The 24,562-nt window shown below is 45.7% G+C and overlaps 1 protein-coding gene across 2 annotated transcripts in view; it reads right to left on the bottom strand.

The window, feature by feature from the left end:
- LOC132827915 (protein kinase C alpha type) overlaps positions 1-24,562 on the bottom strand; it is a 404,683-nt gene that overhangs the window by 255,662 nt on the left and 124,459 nt on the right. For both annotated transcript variants that reach the window (XM_060844727.1, XM_060844728.1), the window contains exon 3: positions 4,911-4,993. In XM_060844727.1, coding sequence (XP_060700710.1) covers positions 4,911-4,993 — 83 coding nt within the window. The remainder of the gene's footprint in view (positions 1-4,910; positions 4,994-24,562) is intronic.

Below are 24,562 nucleotides of genomic sequence, written 5' to 3'. Positions count from 1 at the left end.
GGCAGCGCCGATACAGTCATCGATGTAGCGGAGGAAAAGGTGGGGGGTGGTGCCAGTGTAGTTGCGGAAGATGGACTGTTCCACATATCCTACGAAGAGACAGGCATAGCTGGGGCCCATGCAGGTGCCCATGGCAACTCCTTTAGTTTGGAGGAAGTGGGAGGATTGGAAAGAGAAGTTGTTCAGGGTGAGGACCAGTTCAGTCAGTCGAAGGAGGGTGTCAGTGGAAGGGTACTGGTTGGTGCGGCGGGAAAGGAAGAAGCGGAGGGCTTTGAGTCCTTCGTGATGGGGGATGGAGGTGTACAGGGACTGGATGTCCATTGTGAAGATAAGGCGTTGGGGACCGGGGAAGCGAAAATCATGGAGGAGGAGGAGGGAGTGGGTGGTGTCCCGAACGTAGGTGGGGAGTTCTTGGACTAAGGGGGACAGAACCGTGTCGAGGTACGCGGAGATGAGGGGGGGCAGGAGCAGGCTGAGACAATGGGTCGGCCAGGGCAGTCAGGTTTGTGGATTTTGGGCAGGAGGTAGAAACGGGCGGTGCGGGGTTGTGGGACTATGAGGTTGGAGGCGGTGGATGGGAGATCCCCTGAGGTGATGAGGTTATGGATGGTCTGGGAGATGATGGTTTGGTGGTGGGAGGTGGGGCCATGGTCAAGGGGGCAATAGGAGGAGGCGTCCGCGAGCTGGCGTTTGGCCTCAGCGGTATAAAGGTCGGTGCGCCAAACTACGACCGCGCCTCCCTTGTTTTTTTTCCTCAAGGGTTGTCAAACACTCCTGGAACTTGTCTTTTTTAAGCTTAAGGGAGACTTTTTGCTTCACTTTTGATTTGAGTGGGTCATTCCTGTGAAATCCTTAGAATAGGATGGCTATGTAGACGAGTGTCCCTCAGAAGGGAAGGATGTTTAATAAATGAGATGTGCTTCGAGAGAGAGGATAGTGTTCATCCCAGACCAGAATTGTTGGGATACCATGCCTGAACAGGTCATTTCAAGCCGACTATACTGAAGGTCAGCTGTACGATCATTCCAAGCTGAAACATTACATGCTGAAGTGCTAGATACAGGGAGTCTGGTACAAGTGTGATCCAAGGATGCTCTAGGCACTGTACCAGAGGTGTGTTTCAGGTTCTATACAAATGCTGTTTTGTACTTTTCAAGTTGGCAGGCAGATATTTAAGAGATAGTCTAACCTCCATTTAAGATTTAATTTTAAAATAACACACATAATTTTATAAAATTGAGATAAATTTATTGTTGTATAAATAGCTTCTTGACACAGTCAGGAATATTTTGGAACAACATTGTTCTTGGGACATGGTGAAATTTTTCATGGATGAGCTACCTTCCTGAACAGATAATAACTCTCAGAGAAAGTGAGGACAGCAGATGCCGGAGATCAGAGTCAAAAAGTGTGGTGCTGGAAAAGTGCAGCCAGTCAGGCAGCATCCGAGAGCAGCAGAATCAACATATTGAGCATAAGGTCTTCATCAGGAATGTGCTCCTGTGAATATTCCTGGTGAAGTGGAGGAGCTGGTGTTGGATTGGGGTGGACAAAGTTAACAATCAACAACATCAGGCTATAGTCCACCAGGTTTATTTGGAAGCACTAGCTTTCGGAGTGCTGCTCCTTCGTGAGGTAGCTATGGAGCAGGATCATGAGACACAGAATTTATAGTGAACGATTACAATGTCATGCACCTGAAATGATATATTGAACAAACCTAGATTGCTGTTAAGTCTTTCATCCTTTAGAATGGGTTGCAGGTTTCTGTTCATTAATGTAGAAATCCCAGAACTTCATTTAAGTCACATTCTCGAGATAACTTAAGGTTTTATAATAAAAGGTGACATCTCAGTTTAGACATGCAATAAAGGTGTGAGGTGTCTGTATCCAAATCTTGAGGCAGACAGGTTTTATTTCCAAAGTGGAATTTACAAAATATTACATGGATTGACTACCTGCAGGTTGTGTGCTTTTTGAGCAAAATAGAATGTATCTGCGAGTAAAATTCTGCAAATGCGAATTCATTGCATACACCTATATGTGTGTGTGCATGAGAGAGAGAGAGAGAGAGAGAGAGAGAGAAAGAGGAGAGAGAGAGAGAGAGAGAGAGAGGGTGTGTGTGTGCTTGTTTGGTAAAGTGTGTGTGTGTGAGTGTGATGGAGTCTAAGCCTGTAAGAGGGTGTGCGTGGATGTGAGAGTGGGTGTGTGTGTGTATGAGAGTCTACATGAGTGTGTGACTATGTGTGTATCTGTGCTTGTGTGTGAATGTGTGTGTCATGTAGTGAGACATGAACCCAGGGGCCTGGTTGAGGCCATCTCCATGGGTACTGAACCTGGCTACCAGCCTCTGCCCATTGTTGCATATTCCTGATGAAGAGCTTATGCTCGAAACGTCGACTCTCCTGTTGCCTGGCTGTGCGTTTCCAGTTTCTCACTTTTTTTACTTGTTCATGGGATGAGGTTGTCGCCTGCTGGGCCAGCATCTATTACCCATCCCTAATTGTCCAGACAGCAAGTAAGACTCAACCCCAATGCTGTGGGTCTGGAGTCACATGTAGGTCAGACCAGGAGAGGACATTGATTCATGGTCATCATTTGACGATTAATCCCAAATGTTCGTTGAATTACAGATTCCACAGTCTGTCACAGCGGGATTTGAACTTGGGTCCCTAAAACATGATGTGGCTCTCTGGATTAACAGCCGAGTGATAATACCACTAGGCCCTCGCCTCCACCTCAGATAATAACTCTGCCTGGAAATGAGTTGGTGCTAGGATGGTTTTAGCAGCTTTTGAAGATCAGCACTAAAGTGACTGCTCTTTGAGGTAAAAGAAAATCATAGAATCAATTACACAGACGTGGCTCTTTCCTCCTTCCTCCCATTCCATCTCCACCTCCGTCACACCACCCCATCCCAGCTCCCCCTACCACTGCCCCATCCCAGCTCCCCCCCGTCACCACCCCATCCCAGCTCCCCCTACCACTGCCCCATCCCAGCTCCCCCCCGTCACCACCCCATCCCAGCTCCCCCTACCACTGCCCCATCCCAGGTCCCCCCCGTCACCGCCCCATCCCAGCTCCCCCTATCACCGCCCCATCCCAGGTCCCCCCCGTCACCGCCCCATCCCAGCTCCCCCTATCACCGCCCCATTCCCAGCTCCCCCTGTCACCGCCCCATCCCAGCTCCCCCTGTCACCGCCCCATCCCAGCTCCCCCTATCACCGCCCCATTCCCAGCTCCCCCTATCACCGCCCCATTCCCAGCTCCCCCTATCACTGCCCCATTCCCAGCTCCCCTTATCACCGCCCCATCCCAGCTCCCCCTATCACCGCCCCATTCCCAGCTCCCCCTATCACCGCCCCATTCCCAGCTCCCCCTGTCACCGCCCCATCCCAGCTCCCCCTATCACCGCCCCATCCCAGCTCCCCCTATCACCGCCCCATTCCCAGCTCCCCCTATCACCGCCCCATTCCCAGCTCCCCCTATCACCGCCCCATCCCAGCTCCCCCCCGTCACCGCCCCATCCCAGCTCCCCCTATCACCGCCCCATCCCAGCTCCCCCCCGTCACCGCCCCATTCCCAGCTCCCCCTATCACTGCCCCATCCCAGCTCCCCCTATCACCGCCCCATTCCCAGCTCCCCCTGTCACCGCCCCATCCCAGCTCCCCCTATCACCGCCCCATCCCAGCTCCCCCTATCACCGCCCCATTCCCAGCTCCCCCTATCACCGCCCCATTCCCAGCTCCCCCTATCACCGCCCCATCCCAGCTCCCCCCCGTCACCGCCCCATCCCAGCTCCCCCCCGTCACCGCCCCATCCCAGCTCCCCCCGTCACCGCCCCATTCCCAGCTCCCCCTATCACCGCCCCATCCCAGCTCCCCCCCTATCACTGCCCCATCCCAGCTTCCCCCCTATCACCGCCCCATCCCAGCTCCCCCTATCACCGCCCCATCCCAGCTCCCCCTATCACTGCCCCATTCCCAGCTCCCCCTATCACCGCCCCATCCCAGCTCCCCCTATCACCGCCCCATTCCCAGCTCCCCCTATCGCCGCCCCATTCCCAGCTCCCCCTATCACCGCCCCATCCCAGCTCCCCCTATCACTGCCCATTCCCAGCTCCCCCTGTCACTGCCCATTCCCAGCTCCCCCGTCACTGCCCATTCCCAGCTCCCCCTGTCACTGCCCATTCCCAGCTCCCCCTGTCACTGCCCATTCCCAGCTCCTCCTGTCACTTGCCCTCTGCTCCCATTGATACTGTCCCCAGCTCCCAGTGTTGGTGGAAATGACAGTGAAAGTGGTAGTGGAGAAGGTGGAGATGGAGGTGGAGGTGGAGGTGGAGTTGGAGGAGCTGGAGGTGGAGGAGATGGATGTGGAGTAGGTCGAGGTGGATATGGAGGTTTAGGAGGTGGAGGAGGTAGAGGTAGAGATGGAGGACGTGGTAGAGAGCTGCCACTCTCCAAAGTGCTAAGGTAGTTGAACCAAGAACATGGAGAGTCACGTCAGGAGTCCATTTCCCCAGCTCTGAGAAAGGCTATCATAGGGAGCAGTAGCAGATGAATGGGCTCAATGGTGGGAGTGAAACACCCAAACTGACACAAGCAGAGGAACGAAGGAAGAAGAAACTGGGCAAAACAGCTGAGATTCTTAGCAACACGGCATTGACTGCAAACTCTCCTCAACAATGTTCCACTAACGCACGTTTAAACCACCTCCAACAACTTTGACAGAGAAACTTTTCTAACAAAAAGGCAACAGAATACATTCCGGCAGCTTTGCCAGTGATGGCATTAATTTTTCATCTCCCATCCTAGAAATAAAGGGTTATTCGCACCAACACAGTGTCAGTAATCTCTTTGAGAAAGCAGTCAGCACACCACCAGGAACTGTTAGTTAAAGCCTGGACTTACATCAGTATCTGGTCCTTTATCTGCTCCGGGGCAGGAGAAGGTAACAAACTCGTGACACCTCTTGTGAACCACAAAACAGCAAACTGCATGAGAGAGAGAAGGGAAAAAAACAGAGGAAGAAAACTGTTAAAACTGGTCTCCACGAGCAGGAGAACAAGCAACATCAAAACAAACACTGAGCACACACACAGACACAGACTGGAGGGAGATGGGACTGGACTTGACTGCAGTGCAGATTCACCCAACCTCCGTCCAGCAGCCTCCTGTCAGAGCTCACTCACAGAGACAGAGGCCTGTTCCTGGGGAAACGAGATGGCCAACACAAGTCAGTGCTCCAGAGTGAGGCAGACAGAACAACAGGATTCTTTACTGTGCAGTGTGGTTATTGCTTGGATTTCTTCCCTGATCTCTCATTTCCTCCTCGCCCCGCTAGCAATACCTTTTGCCTTGGACCAACCCCCCCCCCCCCCCTTCTTTCATTAAATGTCTCCCACCTTTCACCCCAAGACAGACCTTTCTTTTCATTGTTACCTCTCCAACAACCTGCAGTTCTGATGAAAGGTCAGCAGCTTAAAATGTGAACTGTATCTCGTTCCGCAGGTACTGCCTGACTGACTGAATATTGCCTGTATTTCTGTTTTTATTTCTTAAGCAAAAAGTCTCTCAAAAGTGCTGGTCACTGTTGAAATGGAGATCCAGCTCATGGGTTTCCCAGTTTTCCAATATTTAAACTGAAGCTGAAAAATCCATAGCCTCTTGATTGCTATCAGTTGTGGGCCATTATTCATTGGGGTTTATTCATTTGGCATGCACATTCACCCACAAACACACACTCACTCACTGACTCAGACACAAACACGGTGACACACAGACTCTTACACACAGTTATAATCTGTTTACAAAAGCAAGTCGTCTCTTTCTCACACATACAATTTTATTAAAAATACGCATCTTTATTGTTTGACAAGAAGTACAGTTTATGGGCAATGTTCTGTTTAACATTGTCATTTCTAAGACTTTGACCAGAATGTGTATCTCCTAGCTGCAGAACCTCTCTCTCAGGTCAGCTGGTGTAACCACTGCATTGGCTGCTTTCAAACACCAACTCCAATCAGATCACTTCAAGCTTAAACCCTGCTATCAAAGGTTAAACTGTTCCACAATCACTGCACCACCACACCACCACACAAGGAGGCCTGATAGAAATCTTGCTAACAACTACTGGACTCAAAACGTCACCTCTGTTTCTCAGTCTGCAGGTACTGCCAGACCTGCTGAGTTCCTCCACCACTGCCTGTTTTACTTGCAGATTTCCAGCGTCCATAGCAATTTGCTTTTAAGGACCAGGTGTGACATTCTGACTGGGTATCAGCTTTCTCCACTTGAAAGAACAAAAATATTGCAGTGTGTCACTGTTCTGATGTAAGGTCATGAATGAATTTTAATCGTTCTGGTGCCGGTGACTGTGCCTTTCGTGTCCTTGGCCAGGACCATGAGAAATCTCCGTTAACACTCCAGATCACTTTCCTTCTTTTAACCCATTCCGAGCAAACAATTCCTTGGCCAGGTGTTTGGTGATCTGACCGAATGGACCGGACTCTCCCACATTTGGGGTGCTACATGCAGTCACGGTGCTTTTTGATATTAAGGAAGAGCTCCACATTCCCGGCAGGATATTCCCATCACATTTCCTTCAAAAAAGTGAGGTGTACCTGAAGACTAATAAGTGCCTCAGACAGCAGGAGAGGGAGGGCAAATCCAACCCCCATGGCAGACGTTTCTGTACTGTGTGGTGCAAATGTCCAGCAGCACGGGCAGCCACATTGTCTGCTCCTGGGATGGGGTGGGTGTGTGAGTGTGGGGTTAGGGTACCATCTGGGTGAGCTGTCAGGTAAGTCACAGACTGGTTAGAGTAGGTTGAGGTGGGAGTGGGAGGTGGAGTCATGTTCAACAAGAAGGAAGGGGTGTATCAGGGTGGGTGGTAGGACAGACAGGAATCTCTTGGGGCAAGATGGGTTGTTAGTTCCCAACGTAGGGCAGTGGAAGGGAGTTGATTCCAGCATCGTAGGGTTGGAGGGATGGTGTATAATGTCAGGCCTCCAGGAGGTATCAACTCAGGGTCTGGGGCAGCCTGGTCAGGGAATGATTGATTGTGTGGGCGATGGCTTGGCTGGTTAGTTTGAGAGCTAGCCAGCAGTCAGACTAGATTTTTAACCCTTACCATTCCCTTAGTACAATGAACTGCAGCTGCACTCTCTGATGTCTCTGATTTACCTTCGGAAGCTTCCAGCGTCAGGAGAATTCCCATCAGGAAATCCAATTTCCTGGAGAATTCCCCACGTTTGGTATTGTGCAGGACCCCAATCCACAACTCCCAGCCACAACACAGAAACAACCATAGGTTATCGGAAAACCCAAGCCCATATTTCCTCACGTAGCTTATCATCCTGTTTATGAGAGAATTGTTTCTGTGAAGCACTTTGGGACTCTTTATCATTTTAAAGGTGCAATATAAATGCACATTGTTGTCTTCATTTTTCCCGTGACAGCATCTTGTGGCACTTAGAGCTCAATGAAACATAACTACCTCATGAGAAAGCAATTACCCTGAAATGCTCTGCATGAATTGGAAGCCATTGCTCCTAATAGTACAAGGAGATGGCTAAATTTAATTACTTTAAAGATGTTATGTTTTGTCTGTTAGTATTACTCGTTCGTTATTGAATAAACTTGCTTGGACATTAAAGTGGTGAAGTGGGTTTTTGTGTTAAGTGTCTCTCTGCTGTTACTGAAGCAAAGTTGATTCTATGGGGCGGGTGGTGGGGGGCAGATATTGAAGTAATTTACATGGTTATAGTGGCTGTACTTTGTGTTTTAATACCAGACTAGGTGAAACACAGGCGATAGTGTGAAATGCAGAAGGCAAAATACCTGCAAAAAGGAGTGTAAAAGAACCTATATTGTCTTGTAATCTCGTCGAGGGTCATTTAGAGGGCACGGAGGAGATTTTCCAGAATGGTTGCAGCGCAGAGAGTATTTAACTATAAGGTTACGTTGGAGAACTTGGGACTGTTCTCATTGGAACAGGGGAGATTCCTGAGAGTTGTCCAAGATTTAGATAAGGTTGACAACTGATGGGACAAGGAAAACCACTGAAGATCCTCAGACAGCACCTTCTGAACCCATGACCACTTCCATCTTGATGGACACGGGCAGCAGGTACGTGGGAATACCCCACCTTCAAATTCCCCTCCAAGCCACTCACTGTCCTGACTTGGAAATATATCACCATTCCATCACTGTCACTGGGTTAAAGACCTGGAATCCCCTCCCTAATGGCATTGTGGGTCAACCTCCAGCAGGTGAACTGCAGTGGTACAAGAAGGCAGCTCCCCCCCCCCCCAACTTCTCAAGGGGCAACTAGGGATGGGCAATAAACACTTAAACACTGGCCCAGCAAGTGACACCCACAGCCCAGAAATGAATGAAAAGAAAAGATACAGCCAGAGATGGAAGCTTTTCAGTGAGAGGTGTAGCTGAAACATTAGGAACAACTTTTTTACGAGGTGAATGGTAATAAAAACATAACAAAAAGAGTTGGCCAATTAGCCCCTCAAACGTGCCCCACCATTCTATAAGACTGTGTCTCACCTGTCCCAGGCCTCAACTCCTCTTTGGTGCCTACCCCTCATTGCCCTCAACTCCCCAACATTTTAGAAATCTAAATACTTGGTTATCCAGCCTCCAGAGCGCTGGAGAGAAAGAATTCGAGACATTTGGTACAGTCTTGTGAGAAGACTGTATCTCAGTTTGAAATGAATGTCCCTGTGTTCGGCAGCTATGTCCCCAGACTGAGAGTCACCAATAGTGGAAATAGAGTCATAGAGATGTACAGCACAGAAACAGACCCTTCAGTCCAACTTGTCCATACCGATGAGATATCCTAACCTAATCTAGTCCCATTTGCCAGCATTAGGCCCGTAGTCCTCTAAATCTTTTCTGTTCATATACCCATCCAGATGCCTTTTAAATGTTGCAATTGTACCAGCCTCCACCACTTCCTTTGGCAGCTCATTCCATACACGTCCAACTCTCTGCATGAAAAAGTTTCCTCTTAGGTCCCTTTTAAATTCCTCCACTCTCACCCTAAACCTATGCCCTCTAGTTCTGGACTCCCCCATTCCAAGGAACAGACTTTGTCTATTTACCCTATCCATGCCCCTCGTGATTTTAAAACTTCTCTAAGGTCACCCTTCAGCCTCTGATGCTCCAGGGAAAACAGCCCCAGCCTGTTCAACCTTTCCCTATAGCTCAAATCCTCCAACCCTGGCAATATCCTTATAAATCTTTTCTGAACCCTTTCAAGTTTCTTGACATCCTTCTGATTTGAGGGAGACCAGAACTGCACAAAATATTCCAAAAGTGACCTAACCAATGTCCTGTAAAGCTGCAATATGACCTCCCAACTCCTATACTCTGACCAATAAAGGAAAGCATACCAAACACCTTCTTCACTATCCTATCTACCTGAGACTCCACTTTCAAGGAGCTATGAACCTGCACTCCAAGGTCTCTTTGTTCAGCAACGCTCCCTAGGACCTTCCCATTAAGTGTAAAGTCCTGCCTTGATTTGCCTTTACAAATGCAGCAGCTCACATTTATCTAAATTAAACTCCATTTGCCACTCCTCGGCCCCTTGGTCCATCTGATCAAGATCCTGTTGTAATCTGAGGTAACCTTCTTTGCTGTCCACTACACCTCCAATTTTGGCGTCACCTACAAACTTACGAATATCTTCCCGCCTCGCAGTGCACTCAGAATCCTGGATCTTTCACTCAGGTATCAGCCTGGATTACATGCTCAAGTCTGATTTGAAATTATTACCTTTCACCGTTTTACCCAATGCACCACTATTGTTGGGAATGAGAGAGTTTCCTTTCAGCTATCTCTCTCCTTCTGCTCTACCTGCTCACACCTGATCCATACTCATCCTAACGCATGTTACCACTTCCTTTTGCTTCACGCCTGCATCCTTCCGAATAATTTTTCATTCCTGGCATGCTCCTCATAGATGAGAGCTGAAAACGCGTTGCTTGAAAAGCGCAGCAGGTCAGGCAGCATCCAAGGAGCAGGAGAATCAACGTTTCGGGCATGAGCCCTTCTTCAGGCAGTCCTCACTTTCTCCTATGCTCCTCATAGACCTCAACTCCCCAATATTTCATAGATCTACCTACCTCCTCTTTAAATACTTCCAGTGATCTCGTCTCCAGAATTTTCTGGGATAGAAAATTCCAGCCGTTCGTTACCCTCTGTACAGATGTAACTGAGATTTCCCTATTTTTAAATTCCAACCCCCTAGCAACAAAGCCTAAAATCCCATTTGCCTTCTTAATTACTTGCTGCAGTTGCATGCCCACGTTTTGTGTTTCATGCACAAGAACTCCCAAATCTTCCTTTGCTCTAGCTTTTGGAGTCTCTCTCTCCATGTAAATAACAGTCTGCCGTTCGATTCTTCTTGCCAAAGTGCATGACCTCACACTTTCCTACATTAAACTTCACCTGCCAAGTTTTTGCCTACTTACTTAACAAATAAACCCTTGCACATTCTTTATGTCATTATCACAACAATGTTTTGAGCCAGTTTTAAGCTATCATTGAGCTATTGAGCTCTCACCTAGTTTTAAGCTCTCAGTAAATTTGGATACATTACACCCTGCCCCCTCCTCCACATCATTGATATGAATAACTGTGGGCCTAGGACTGATCCTTGAGGAACTCCACTAGTTACATCTCCCCAACCTGAAAAAAACTAATTATTCCCACGTCTGTGCTAACCAGTCTTCAATCCAAGCTAATATATTACCTAAAAAAAAATCCATGAGCATTTACCTTATGGGCTCCTAATCAAATGCCATTTCGAAATCAAAATATGCTATATCTACTGGTTCTATTTTGTCAGTTGTGATTGTTACATCTTCAAATCTGTCAAATGTGATTTATTTTCATAAAATCAAGTTGACCCTGTTTGACTGCATTACACTTTTCCACATGTTCTACTATTTCCTCTTCATTACCTTGAGCAACAGATTTAGGCTAATGGCCTACTGCTTTCTGTCGCCTTTTTTTCTTGCCATCACACGAGCAAATTTCCAATCTCCTGAATCCTGCCTGAAATCCAGTGAATTGTGGGATTTCTGCAGCCACTTCCTTTCAAATCCTCGGATATAAGCAATTCGGTCCTGGTGACCTGTCTGTCTTTAGTCCCATGAGCTTGTCAAATATTTTGACACTTGTGACAGAAGCTGTCAGAAGATCTCTTCTCCCATGAACACCTTGCTTCTCTGTTACCTCCGGGATATTTATAGTGACCATGAAGTCGGATGCAAAACATCGGTTTAAAGTAACTCCCTTATCCCTGCTCCCCATTGTCAATTCCTCCAAGGGTCCCACACTCACTTTAGCTATTTTGTATGTGCCTGTAGAATCTCTTGCAGTTTGTTTTTACATTTCTTTCCACTTCCAGAATCAATTTTCTCCTTCTTAGCTTATTAGTGATCTGATGCTAGTTTGTGTAAAATTCCAGTCCGATGGTTTACCATCAGATTTCACCATGTTGTATGCCTTGGTTTTTGATTGGCTATACTCCTTGACAGCCTTTGTTAACCACAGGTTGGTCATTCTTCCAATCAAATTCCTCTGCTTGACTGGAATACATTTCGCTGAGTGTTATGAATTATCTGCAGAAATGTCAGCCACTGCTCATTTGCTAACTTACCCCTTGGTCTATTTCCCCAGCCTGCTTCAGACACTGACCGAATGACCAAAAGCTCACAGCACATGAGAACAGTGAAAGCATAGATTCCTGACCAACAGGACGGGCACTAGTGGAAAGAGCTTCAGGGGGAGATGGGATTTCTCCAGAAACAGCCAGCATTGGTTTGATAGACAGAATTAACTCAGTACCATGGATCCTAATTGGGCACCGACTCTTAAATCCCTGCCTTGCCACATGTGTAGCCTCAGAGGTAGAACAGTCTCATCGTGGAGAATTCCTTAGCAGCATCTGACCCAGCAGATACTCACGAGGGACTGAACTGAATGACCACAAAAATTTAGGCGTAAGTGAGTATTGCAGATGCTGGAGATTAGAGTCGAGATTAGTGTTGCTGGAAAAGCATAGCAGGTCAGGCAGCAACCAAGGAGCATGAAAATCGATTTTTCGGGCAAAGATTGATCTTCATTTGGCATATTTATGTTGTAAAAAGTCCTGAGGCACTACAGAACAATGTAATAATATTCTTCTTACAGCCAACATCCACTGGTTCACCCCCATCTATTCCATGTTCATTCGCCAGAACATCTACGGGAAAGCGCAAGCAGTTTTCAGACTGGACTGGTTCATTGCTTTCAGTTAGCGGAGGCCTTTCAATTAACAGAACACGAAACTAATCTGTTCACACTTGGATGTGCACCATTTTGATAGCCATCCGCTGGGACTGATCAATGCTAATCTCCCTGGGAAGGAAAACATTTATTTTTCCATAAACCACCAAAGATGCAATAACCGAGGCAGTGTTAGTAATCCCCAGAAAGAGTTACAAACGGACGATAAATGCTGGCAATTCTGGTCGGCACCCTGTATAATCAACCTCAGGAGACACCAAACATCTTTACTAATGGGATCTCATATCTAAATCCAAGACTGAAAATAAGATTAGGAAGCTTTAAGACACAAATTGCTGCATTTGAAAGCGAGAAGCTGAGTTCCAGAGTTATAAATGATCCTTATTTGTTTTAAAGCGCCCGGCTAATCCAATTGTTATTCCGTTTCAAAAGGGATACATGGTGAAAGGGTAAAGTGCTGCCACTCGATGTTAAAGCAACACATTGTGAAAAGCCACATTGGAATCCCTTTGCATCTGGGAGCACTCGAAATTCCTACCTGGAATTAAAGAATCCTTACAGGGCAGAAAGAAGCCATTCAGCCCATCGAGTCTGCCTGAACAGCATCCCAGACTTCCATCCTATCCCCGGAACCCCACATCTCCCACGATTAACCCACCTACCCTTCATATCCCTGGACACTATAGGGTATCTTTGGCAGTCTCTGCTCTGAGGAGCTGAGAATTCAGAGTGTGACATTGGGAAATGCTGTCCAGTGAAATACGTGATGTTTTTGTGAATCCGGGAGTTTGGAGGTGTTGGAGCAGAATCTGTAGGAGCTCTGAAGTGAATCAACGAAGGTAATCAAGTGAGCAAGATAACAGTTATTGCGGTGTGAGGAAAGGCCTTCTTATCTCAAATGATTGCTCTTTAACTTTTGTTGTGAGGGTTGAACATGATCTGGATATTGTATCACCAGCTCGGAGGCTGGTTTGTCGGACGCCCTAATGATTTATCCCTCATACCCGCACCTCCCACCACCAGGCCCACCATCCCCAACTAACTATAGAAAGGACTTGACTAATCCCTTGTGCTGTCCCCCAGTTGGATGTTTGGAAAAGGTCTCCTCCATCTTTCTATAACTGGCTGCTTCAGGGTGAGAAAGACTAACTTTGAATAGAGTCCCTACAATCCATACAGAGGCCATTTGGCCCATTCTGCACTGACTCTTCAAAGAACATTTCATTCAGACCTAGCCTCTGACTCAATCCTTCCTCATCCCTGCATTTCCAATGGCTAATTCACGTAAGCTGCATATCTTTGGATTGTGGGAGGAAACCCATGCAGACACGGGGAGAATGTGCAAATTCCACAGAGACAGTCACAGGAGGTTTGAATCGAACCGGGTCCCTGGCGCTGTGAGGCAACAGTGCTAACCACTGAGCCACTGTGCCATCTTGCTGTTCAGAGATGCTACAACACACCTCTGGAGCAGGTGAGACTTGAACTTGGGCCTCCTGACTCAGAGGTGAGGGCACTACCACATGACTGGGACGATGTTCTCCAGTCTCTGAACTACATGCTGCTCTGTATCTGTACATCCTGAACTTTCACTGTCCTGAATAATATTTGCAATACCAGTCATTCTACAGACACCTGCATCAATCCATCCTTACAATTTCCTCCAAATACATCTGTGGCTAAAATACACCAAGTGCATCTATTTAAACATAGCCAAAGAATTCTGAAAACAATAAAGAGGTTTTATTTTGTAAAATAGCATTTCAGTTTTTGCCACCCAAAAATACACTAGTTTCCCCTCGCCCACTGTCATCACTCTCCATCCTCTTGGTGTGGGGCTTAAATCCAAAAAGATACTGAGGCTAAAACAGTTAGCCCCAAGAAGGCTTTACACAGACTGGACCTTCCTTCACTGAAGGGCAGTGGGTTGCAAGTTTTTTCATTGTGGAGCACACAGACAAGGCCAGACCTTCCAGCACATCAACTGATCCCACACTTTCTGCGTTTCATTTGCCAGCCCAAACAATCTGACCAGAATGACGGGAAAAGTGGAACTACCTTTAGTGAGACACCAGTCAGCGGTGCCGCCTGGTTATTGGGGTTTCTGAAGAGCTTCAGTCTGATGTTGAGCTCAGTGATCAGCCAGTTCCTCCTCTCTGTTTCCGACAAGTGTTGGAAACCTGTCCCCTCCGGTTGTGTTTTGGCAATAATAACATAAATCTTCCTCTGAGAAAATAAAAACTACAACCTTGAAAGGCTAGGGCCAGCTCTCACTGGAGAGAAGAAAGCTAAGAGTGGATTTGATAGAGACATACAAGATGATCAGAGGATTTAATAGGGTGGACAGTGAAAGTCTTTTTTCCTAGGATGATGACATCGGCTTGCACAAGAGGGCATAGCTGCAAATTGAGGGGTGATAGATTTAAGACAGATGTCAGAGGCAGGTTCTATACTCAGAGAGTGGTAAGGGCGTGGAATGTCCTACCTGCCAATGTCGTTAACTCAGCCACATTAGGGGTATTTAAACAGTCCTTGAATAAGCACATGGATGATGAGAGGATGGTATAGGGGGATGGGCTTAGATTAGTTCACAAGTCGTTGCAACATTGAGGGCCGAAGGGCCTGATCCGCACTGTATTGTGCTATGTTACTCACACTTTACACGATTGATTTTACACATGTAAGAACCATACAGGGTTTAATTGTGCCACATCTCATGTGCAATGGGAATAAGGATTCCAGAACGTTCTCTTGTATATCCTCATCGCTCTAGAACGTTCTTGCATATACCCTCACTGTTCTAGAGCATGCTCTCGTATACCCTCGCCATTCTAGAATGTTCTCTCATGTACCCTCCCCCATGGTGTTATACCTCAGTGACATGTAATTTTGAGCAGTGTGGGGCCGACGTGCAGGAACCTCACACCGACCCCACTTTGAGAATCATTGATTTAACAGAGGCCTTTAAGACGGTTCAAGATTGGATAAAGAGAGGGAAATGATTTGGTCATGAGGGAGGGACCAAGCCATTCAGCGGTGATGTCAGGAAGCATTACTTCACTCAAAAAATAAAGGAAATCGAGCATTTTATGTCTGTCAACATCAGCTGAAGCTGGGAATTAACTGAAAACGCAGTCACTGAGACTGATCATACTTGTTAAGCAACAGTATTAAGGGATATCGAAGTAAGTGGGTGGACAGAATGAACATTCAGATCAGCCATGACCCAGCATACTTGAGGGGCTGAATAGCCTCATCCTTTTCCTGTTGCCCATTTTTAAAATTATGTATACTTCTAATTACCCTGTTCACAGCTGTTTTAACAAACCTTAGGAGCAGGTGCGGCCTGAGGTTGGGCCTCCTGGCACAAAGGTAGGGACACTGCCACCGCACAAGATCACCACCTTACCAACCACCAGTGTTCTCTCATTCAATATTTTACCTAAGAATCCTCACGGCTTCAAGAATTGACAGCCCTCTTTAAAAAGATGATTTTCTATTGTCTCATCACCACTGCCCAGTTTATTCAGTATTTGCTCCAAATCCCATGTGCCGCAGAGGATTGAAATGAGATCTCTTTCATTAATCCACTGCTGTCCAGTAGACCCAGCCCAAGGTAGTGACCTCACAGAACACATATTCTAAAAACAGGATGCAGCACGGTGTAGCACATGACAGGTGTTGCCAGCTAGACTGCAACCTGCAAGTAAATTTTTAAAATTCATTCACACAATGTGGACATCGCTGGCTGAGCCAGCATTTATTGAATGTTCTTAGAGAAAGTGATGGTGAGTTGAACCGCTGCAGTGTTTTTAGTTTAGGGAGAGTGTGTTTGGGAGAGTCCATGGGTGTAGTCTGTATAATGTTCCCTTTCAGTCTCCGAAATTAAGAATTTGCCCAGCCCAAGTGAACTGCAATCTTGCATTAGACATTCAAAGAGTTCAACATTTGAGTTTTGCTGAAAGTTTTCTCTCTTGCACTCTCAGGACAATTCACAAGAATATCAAGAAACATTTGTATTGTGTATTGGTTTTCCCTTCCTTTTCTGGTATTCTTGCAAACTGTCCTGATGGGTGCAAGATGAAACCCTTCAACAAAATGTGTTTATTTTTCTGCAAAACTCAAGCTCAGTACTGGCAAACAACGACTTGATTTCAATATTTCATGAAGCCACTCCACCTTCTCCCACTGACATTACTAAAGACAGCTGACTTCCAGCCATATCATTAACTTTCCTGTTCTGTCTAGTGAATGGATGATATAACATTACATCAAGTCTACAGAATCCAAAACAAAACGATGCTGACATTTTTCTTCCCCCTCAATCTCTTCCCAGTCGACATATTTAACCCCCATCAACATACCCTTCGACTCCAAGCTCCCTTGTGTTGTTTACCTGGCTTGCCTTCAATGCTGCTCTGCTATTTTTCTCAGCCCTCCATGTTATAATATGCTCCACATTCTCACCACTGTCTAACTAAAGAAATTTATTTTAAACTTCTCATTTGAAGTCCTAGTGACTGTCGAATATGTGACCCCTATTCAAACGTTTTGTCCATGATATTACAGCTGCAAGGTTTCACTGACGTACACACAGACAGAAAAGTTTTTAAAAAACCTCATTCTCTCAAAAAAAACGCAAAGAATGTTGGAAATACTTAGTGGGCCTCACAGTGTACGTGGAGAGGGAAACAGAGATTACAAAAATACACACACACCTCAAACCTGGCAATCGTTCACAATTGACACCACTCATAGAAACAGGAGGAATAAAGGCACAGTGACTAAAGTTGTCAGAATGTTAGCAATTCTATATATTTCCATTTGACTGCTGCTGAATGCAGACAGGTTTTTTGGGGCTATGATACACTTGACTGATAAAGCACTGATGCATCATCTTAGTCATTTTGCTTACTTTCAGATGGTTGATCAACAGCCAGAGTTTCATGCTCCTGGCTTCAGTAGCTATCTGAATATCTCTGAAGTCTCCACTGTTACAGTAACATAGCACAGACACAGATCATCTGCAATTTCATCATTTCTTTTTCATTTATTTCAGCAACACTGTGTGGTTACCTCATGACCAGGATGCATCAGGTCAGCAGATAAATAGAAAGAACATGACAGACAACTGTACATTAAACTGAAAACATTATACATTTCTGTCCCATTTAAAGGCCAAACCAGGAAATACAAGAACTTTCGAGCTGAGCTGGAATCTCATGACACAATACTAAATTACACATTTTCAAATGACTTTAATACAAAGCTTTAGCTGTGGAACTGGGGACCATTCCAGCTTCTACAACCCATGCTTTCATTATTAACAAGTGCCCTGTGTTGTACCAACCCACAACACCACAAGATTCAAATTTTCTGCCTACTGCCTGACTGTTTCCTGCAGGCATCGGCCAGAACATCGGTCAGAAATATTCCGGCCATCGTCGAGTTCCCAATTCTGGTAAAAACATAAATACAATGCAGTAGTTACAGCACAGTTTCACTAAAGGAGCCTCCTCCTGCTCTGTAGTATATTGTTGGTAATGAGGTTGAAGAAACTTGGGAAGCAGAATGACTGGGTGATAAACAAGAGAGGTCTCTCCAGTCTAGTGAACGATTGGTAAAAAGAAATTCCCAAGCAGGGTGCAAATTGCTCACTGTGGTACCTACAAAAGTGCTTCTTTTAGTGGAAAATTTGAACATCCTGAGGCATTGAAAAATTGAAATCCAAAGGGGCCCCGTGGAGCAGTGGTAATGTTCCTACCTCTGAGCCACAAGGTCCAGGTTCAAATGCCACCTGCTCCAGAGCTATGTCCTAACAGGTTAATTAAGTAACAATAAATCCAAATCTATCTCTGCCCATCTGGCTGCGATGTGAAGGAGCAGGAGGGTAATATTAATGCTGAAGGGAGAGGATACACTCACTGGGTCAAGGGTGGAATTGGTTTAGTTGTACCTCTGAACAATCGAGCTGTCTGTACATTGCTGAGCAGGGTCACATAGGTCACCACCTCGTGGGAAAGTTACAGTGGACACAATTTGTAAGGAAAGTTGAGAGCAGTTGAAAAGTGTGGGGGACTTTAAACATTATTATCTCAGTCTATATTAGGATTATGAAAAGGGCAGAGAAGACAAAACATTTGCGAAGTGCATTCAGGAATATTTTCTTCATCATTACGTTTCCAGGCCAAAGAGAAAAGAGGCATTGATTGTGGAGAATGAGAATGTTCAAGTGAAGTCGACCGAGAGGAACATTTAAGTAACATTGATCATAGCATCAGAGGCTTTCGATTGGCTATGGTAAAGATAAAGGAGCAATTTGAAGCAAGAAATATTGCCCTGAAGGTGGGTTAGTTTCCACACGGAGGTGGGAACAAATCTGGGATGGGTAAATGGGAAGCAAAGACTACCAGGAAATGTCTGATTGAACAATATGCTTTAAGAGAGATGGTTCAGGTACAGCTGAGGTATATACCCATCAGGGAAAGGAAGGAGGTCACCGGATGATGAAAGGGAGAAAGATGAATCAGGGGAAGAGTAATGATGGAAAAAGAATCACAGGGAAATAATACAAATGAAAATCAGGTTGACTGTAGAAAGACAAAACGCTTGCGAAGTACATTCAGGATTCATGAAGAAGGGCTTATGTCCGAAACATCGATTCTCCTGCTCCTCGGATACTGCCTGGCCTGCTGTGTTTTTCCAGCACGACATTTTTCAACACTGACTGTAGAAAAAGTTCAGTAGAGATGTGGGAAAAATGTAAGGTGTTGCATTTTGGCAAAATAAACATAGGCAGGGCTTCTACAATTAATGAGAGTGCCCTGGGAAGTGCTATCGAACAGAAAGACCTAATGATTCAGATACATAGTTCTTTGAAATTTGCGTCACAAGTAGATCTGGTAGTTAAGGAGGTGTTTAGCACCATTGCCTTCATTGTTCAGACCTTTGAGTATAAGAGTTGGGGTGTCAGGTTGAGGCTGTACAGGGCATCAGTGAGGCTGCTTCTGGAGTACTGTGTGCACTTTCTGGTCTCCCTGCTACAGGAAGCAGATTATTAAACTGGACTGGGTTCAGAAGAGATTTACCAGAATGTTGCTGGGAATAGAGGGCTTGTGTTACAGGGTGAGGCTGGATGGGCTGGGACTTTTTCACTGTACCGGAGGAGAGGTGACTTTATAGAGGTTCATAAAATTATAAGGGGCATGGATAAGGCGAATATCAAGGATCTTTTCCTTAGGGAGGGGAGTTCAAAACTAAGGGGCATACATTTTTAAGGTGAGAGGAGAAAGTTTTCAAAAGGCTTTGAGGAGCAACGTTGTTTACACAGAGAAAGGTTTGTGTGTGGAAAGAACTACCAAAAGAAGTGGTGGATGTGGGTACAGTTACAAGATTTAGAAGACATTTGGATAAGTTCATGAATAGGCAATATTTAGAGGGATATGAGGCAGGTTGGATTAATTTAGTTTGGGATTATGGTTGGTATGGACTGGTCGGACCAAAGAGTCTGTTTCCATGCTATATGACCCTATGACTCAAAAAAGCAAGGAGAACATAAGCAGCAGACATGAAAAGGAATCTGAATAATTTTCTGTAGTATACAGTTGGGGTTGATTAAAAGCTGCAAATACATAGCAGAGGACACCGATACCAAATAAATAATTAGAAGAACCTGGAAAACACTTAGAAATTGCAATCTGGGGGTTAAAATAAAGTCATTGAAACAGTGTATATGAATGATAAAAAGCCAGATTGGATTTGTTGCAGACAAATCTTACTTATCTAGCTTGACAGTGAAGTTGACGTGATGTATGCAACCAATATTTAAAAGCCCATAAAGTGTCACTTAATTAGCTCACCAGAAAAATTAAAGCTCATGCAATAAAACAGAGAGCAGCCACACAGGTGACTGAGGAACAGGAAACAGAGAATGATGACCCACTGCCTGGATTTGTCAATGGCTCCGTTAATCAAAGCCAGGACCCTAAGGAGGCCCTCACACATGCCTGACCCCAACTCCACCCGTTGCTCTCAATGGCAAGAGGTGGAGAACTAGAGTTCATTGATTTAAGGCAATTACAAAAGAACCCACATGATGTGAGAAAATAACTATTTATTTTGAAAGCGGTGGTTAAGATTTGGAACACTGGAAAAGTGCAGCAGGTCGGGCAGCATCCAAGGAACAGGAGAATCGACGTTTCGGGCATAAGCACCGTCGATTCTCCTGTTCCTTGGATGCTGCCTGACCTACTGAGCTTTTCCAGCAGCACATTTTTCAGCTGTCTCCAGCATCTGCAGTCCTCAGTATCTCCCAGGATTTGGAACGCACCATGTGGTGGAGGAAGATACAATCGAGGTTTTCAAAAGAAAATTGGCTAATGATCAGAAGGGGAAATATTGGCAGGGAGCTGGGAAAAGGTGGAGCAGTGGGATGTGGTTGATTAGGAACCATTAAGATTGAGTGATTCTGAACGGCAGCCACAGTGCATTTGAGTAACATATCAGGAACGAATGGGATCAGACCTCTCAGAAATTTGGCTGATAAAAAATGTCACACCTCCAGACTACTCCTACCAGCCTTCAATAACATGCACTTGTAGGTGAAGACACAGAAAAGCTCAAAAATTAAAGTAATTCTTGTTAATTATAACATGACGCACTTCAGCAGAGGCCCACTCTATGTGGTTACAATCAGATTCATTCACTCAAATCACTTCAATGATGAATGAATCAATCTCTGAATTTTACATTAATTCCAGGAAATGTTGAAAGTGAGCAGGAATTTAATTTAAAAGGAGCAGAGATGGTATTGTGAAACTTTGAGTGATTTCCCTCTATCTGGGCATTTTAAGCATAGATCAGGCTAGTACACTGATCCAACTACCTAGATCCTGGGCAGAAGCTGGGACAGTAGCTTCGACTAGAAAGTGAGGACTGCAGATGCTGGAGATCAGAGCTGAAAATGTGTTGCTGGAAAAGCGTAGCAGGTCAGGCAGCATCCAAGGAACAGGAAATTCGACGTTTCGGGCATAAGCCCTTCATCAGAAATGTAGCTTCGACTGCAAATCTGAATCACGAGATAATGGAAACAGCTGAATTCAATCCCCAAAACCCAGGGAAATTAACCTCAGAATTGTACGTAATAAAAACTGAGCTGGATTTATTCAGTATTTGTAGGTAACAACTACAAAGATAGCATTGAGTCAGTTTGAAAGAAAGTGGCCCACATTCTCCTAAATATGCGCAGATATTTCCACTGAGTCATGATTAGGAAGTGTGGTGTTGTGTGATTTTTTTTTAAACTTTGTCCACCCCAGTCCAACACAAGCACCTCCTCAACATGTAAGCTCACATACGCCCCAGTAAGCTTCCAGTGTGGTGCAGATGACAGAAGAAGCTGCTTCACTGATGTTGGTTCATTTTGATCAGACATTCAGGGAAGAATGCCCGTGGTTTTGTGGACAACGATGCCCCAGGCTGTTTTCCGTTCGGTAGAGGGGGCAGACCATTTCATCTGAAAGAAGGCACAGCCAGCAGTGTGACACTGCACTGGGATCTCTTGCCCCCTCTGTCAGCTCCTGCTCACTCAATGACTGCAGCTTGAGGTTCTCTCCACTTGCATTCCAGTGAGAGTGAGGAGTGAAAGTGAAGATGAACAACGCTCCTTCTGAGTGGACAGCTGCGGAAGCATTCTGCAATCTTCACTCGCAGCCGCCTGACTAATCACCTCGTTATCTGCATTCTCAGGAGATAATTAGAAATGAATAATTCAGCCACGGTAATGAATTCCTGATTTTTCCACACAACGCACTGGGAAGAAATCTCAGGCTTCGAGGCCGGAGAAAATAGCTGCTGCAGTATTCGGTGGCTGGGTTGTCTGTGAGCTTCAGCTGACCAAGACGACTTGCATTGACATAGCACCATTTATAACCACAAGGTGACCTAAAGGCCAATACAACATTTTGAAGTGTTGTCATTGTCGGGGGGAACACAGGGCCAATCTGAACACAGCAAGATCCCACAGCAACACTGAGTGAAACAGATTGCAGATTCCAAGAAAGTCAGGTTAGCCTGAATGGGGAAAAGGAATTATCCCAGTTGAAGTTTCTCATTAATCCTATTACAATACAGCCAGAGCATGGCCAATTACTTACTGAGTATTCCGTTGGAACACAGGATCAGGAGGAGGCCATCCAGCCCTTCTTCAGCCTATCCCACAGGAACAGGAGGGCATTCAGCCCCTTCTCCAGTCTATCCCACAGGAACAGGAGGAGGCCATTAACCCCCTTCTCCAGCCTATCCCACAGGAACAGGAGGGCATTCAGCCCCTTCTCCAGTCTATCCCACAGGAACAGGAGGCGGCCATTCAGCTCCTTTTCCAGCCTATCTCACAGGAACAAGAGGAGGCCATTCAGCCCCATCAGTCTGTTCCTCCATTTGGTGATTATGGCTCATCTCTGGCCCATCTCCACATTCCTGCCTTTGGCTCATATCCCTCAATACCTTCTGCTTTACAAAAATTATGTCTCATATACTTAATTTTAAGAGCTGCTATTTGAGCAAGAGAGTTCGAAACCTCTCTTATCCTTTGTGGACAGAAGTGCTTCCCAACACCTCTCCTGAATGATCTGCCCCTAAGGTTATGCCCTCAAGTTTTCAAATCCCCAAGTAGTGGAAAGAGTTTATCTTTATCAACTCTGTCTTTTCCTGTTAATACCTTGAAGACTTCAATCAGACCATCCTTTAGCCTTCCAAATTCTAAAGAAATCAAGTCTAATTTTGTACAGCCTGTTTCATAACATTTCCCCTGAAATCCAGGTATTATTCTTGTACTCCCTCCAGGGCCAGTATATCCTTCTCAAATCCGATTCTGCCACACCTTCAGGTACATTTCTGATCATAATGAACGTAACTTGCAGGGAAATGGTGGTGATGTCAGAGGACCATTACTCAGAGGTTGTGGGCTGATGATCTGTGGTCATGGATTCAAATCCCACCAGAGGAGCTGCTGGAATTCAAATCCCCAAAAATATTGAATCGTTATGACCACTGATTGCTGTAAAAACCCATCTGGTTCGCTAATATCCTTTGAAGAAAGAAACCTGCCATTTTCATTGGTCTGAGCAGCAAGAGACTTCAGACCCAGAGCAACCTGACCCTTTGAATGCCTCATCTTCTGCCTCGGAACACTTCAACCCCAGGGCATCAATGTGGACTTCAACAGTTTCCTCATTTCCCCTTCCCCCACCTCACCCTAGTTCCAAACTTCCAGCTCAGCACTGTCCCCATGACTTGTCCGGACTTGTCCTACCTGCCTGTCTCTTTTTCCACCTATCCACTCCACCCTCTCCTCCCTGACCTATCACCTTCATCCCCTCCCCCACTCACCCATTGTGCTACTTTCTCCCCACCCCCACCCTCCTCTAGCTTATCTATCCACGCTTCAGGGTCTCTGCCTGTATTCCTGATGAAGGGCTTTTGTCCAAAACGTTGATTTCGCTGCTCATTGGATGCTGCATGAACTGCTGTGCTCTTCCAGCACCACTGATCCAGAATCTAGTTTCCAGCATCTGCAGTCATTGTTTTTACCCTCTGAAATAGTCACTCGTGCTGGCCTTGGCATGTGACATGATCATTATTTCCACTCAAATTTGTTGTTAATCATTTAAAATCTACCATCTCCTAGTGACTGGCTCCGTTGCTATCAAAGCCACATGTTATTCTGATTAGCTCGGTTAGGTCTCCCTTCAACCACTCTTATTAATCCCAGTTTCTCCAAACTCTCTGTGGACCTACTTATATCCCTCCCATCCTCTCAAATGTCTCGGGCACCTTCTGTCATGATTAGTATACATTACAAACCACAGCCTAGTCCCCACGTGGAGGAAATTGTTTTGAATGTAACAAAGTTTTCTCTGAATAGGCTTCTCAATCTCAATGTCCCATAGGCCCTTCCTCAACACTGAGCCTAACCTCAGGCCAAATGGTGATTTCAATGTTTCACTGACTCAGGCCCCTCCCTCAGGAAAGTTGAGCATCTTCCACAATCCGTTCTTCAAAGACATATGGTAACATTCCCCAAGAGACTACACAGGGACAATTATTCAACAACATCAAGTTAACAGTGAGCAAATATCGCAAAGATTAGCTGGCTAAAGGGCATCTTAAATGGAGCAAGGGGAGACAGGGAAGCTGAGAGAGATCTGGAGGAACTCCTATTGTTAGGGCCTGGATTTTGTTTGAAAAAT

This window comes from Hemiscyllium ocellatum, chromosome 25 (assembly GCF_020745735.1).
Source record: "Hemiscyllium ocellatum isolate sHemOce1 chromosome 25, sHemOce1.pat.X.cur, whole genome shotgun sequence".
Classification (NCBI taxonomy): domain Eukaryota; kingdom Metazoa; phylum Chordata; class Chondrichthyes; order Orectolobiformes; family Hemiscylliidae; genus Hemiscyllium; species Hemiscyllium ocellatum.
The sequence above is the reverse complement of the archived record's forward strand: the minus strand, read 5'-3'. Positions and strand labels throughout refer to the sequence as shown.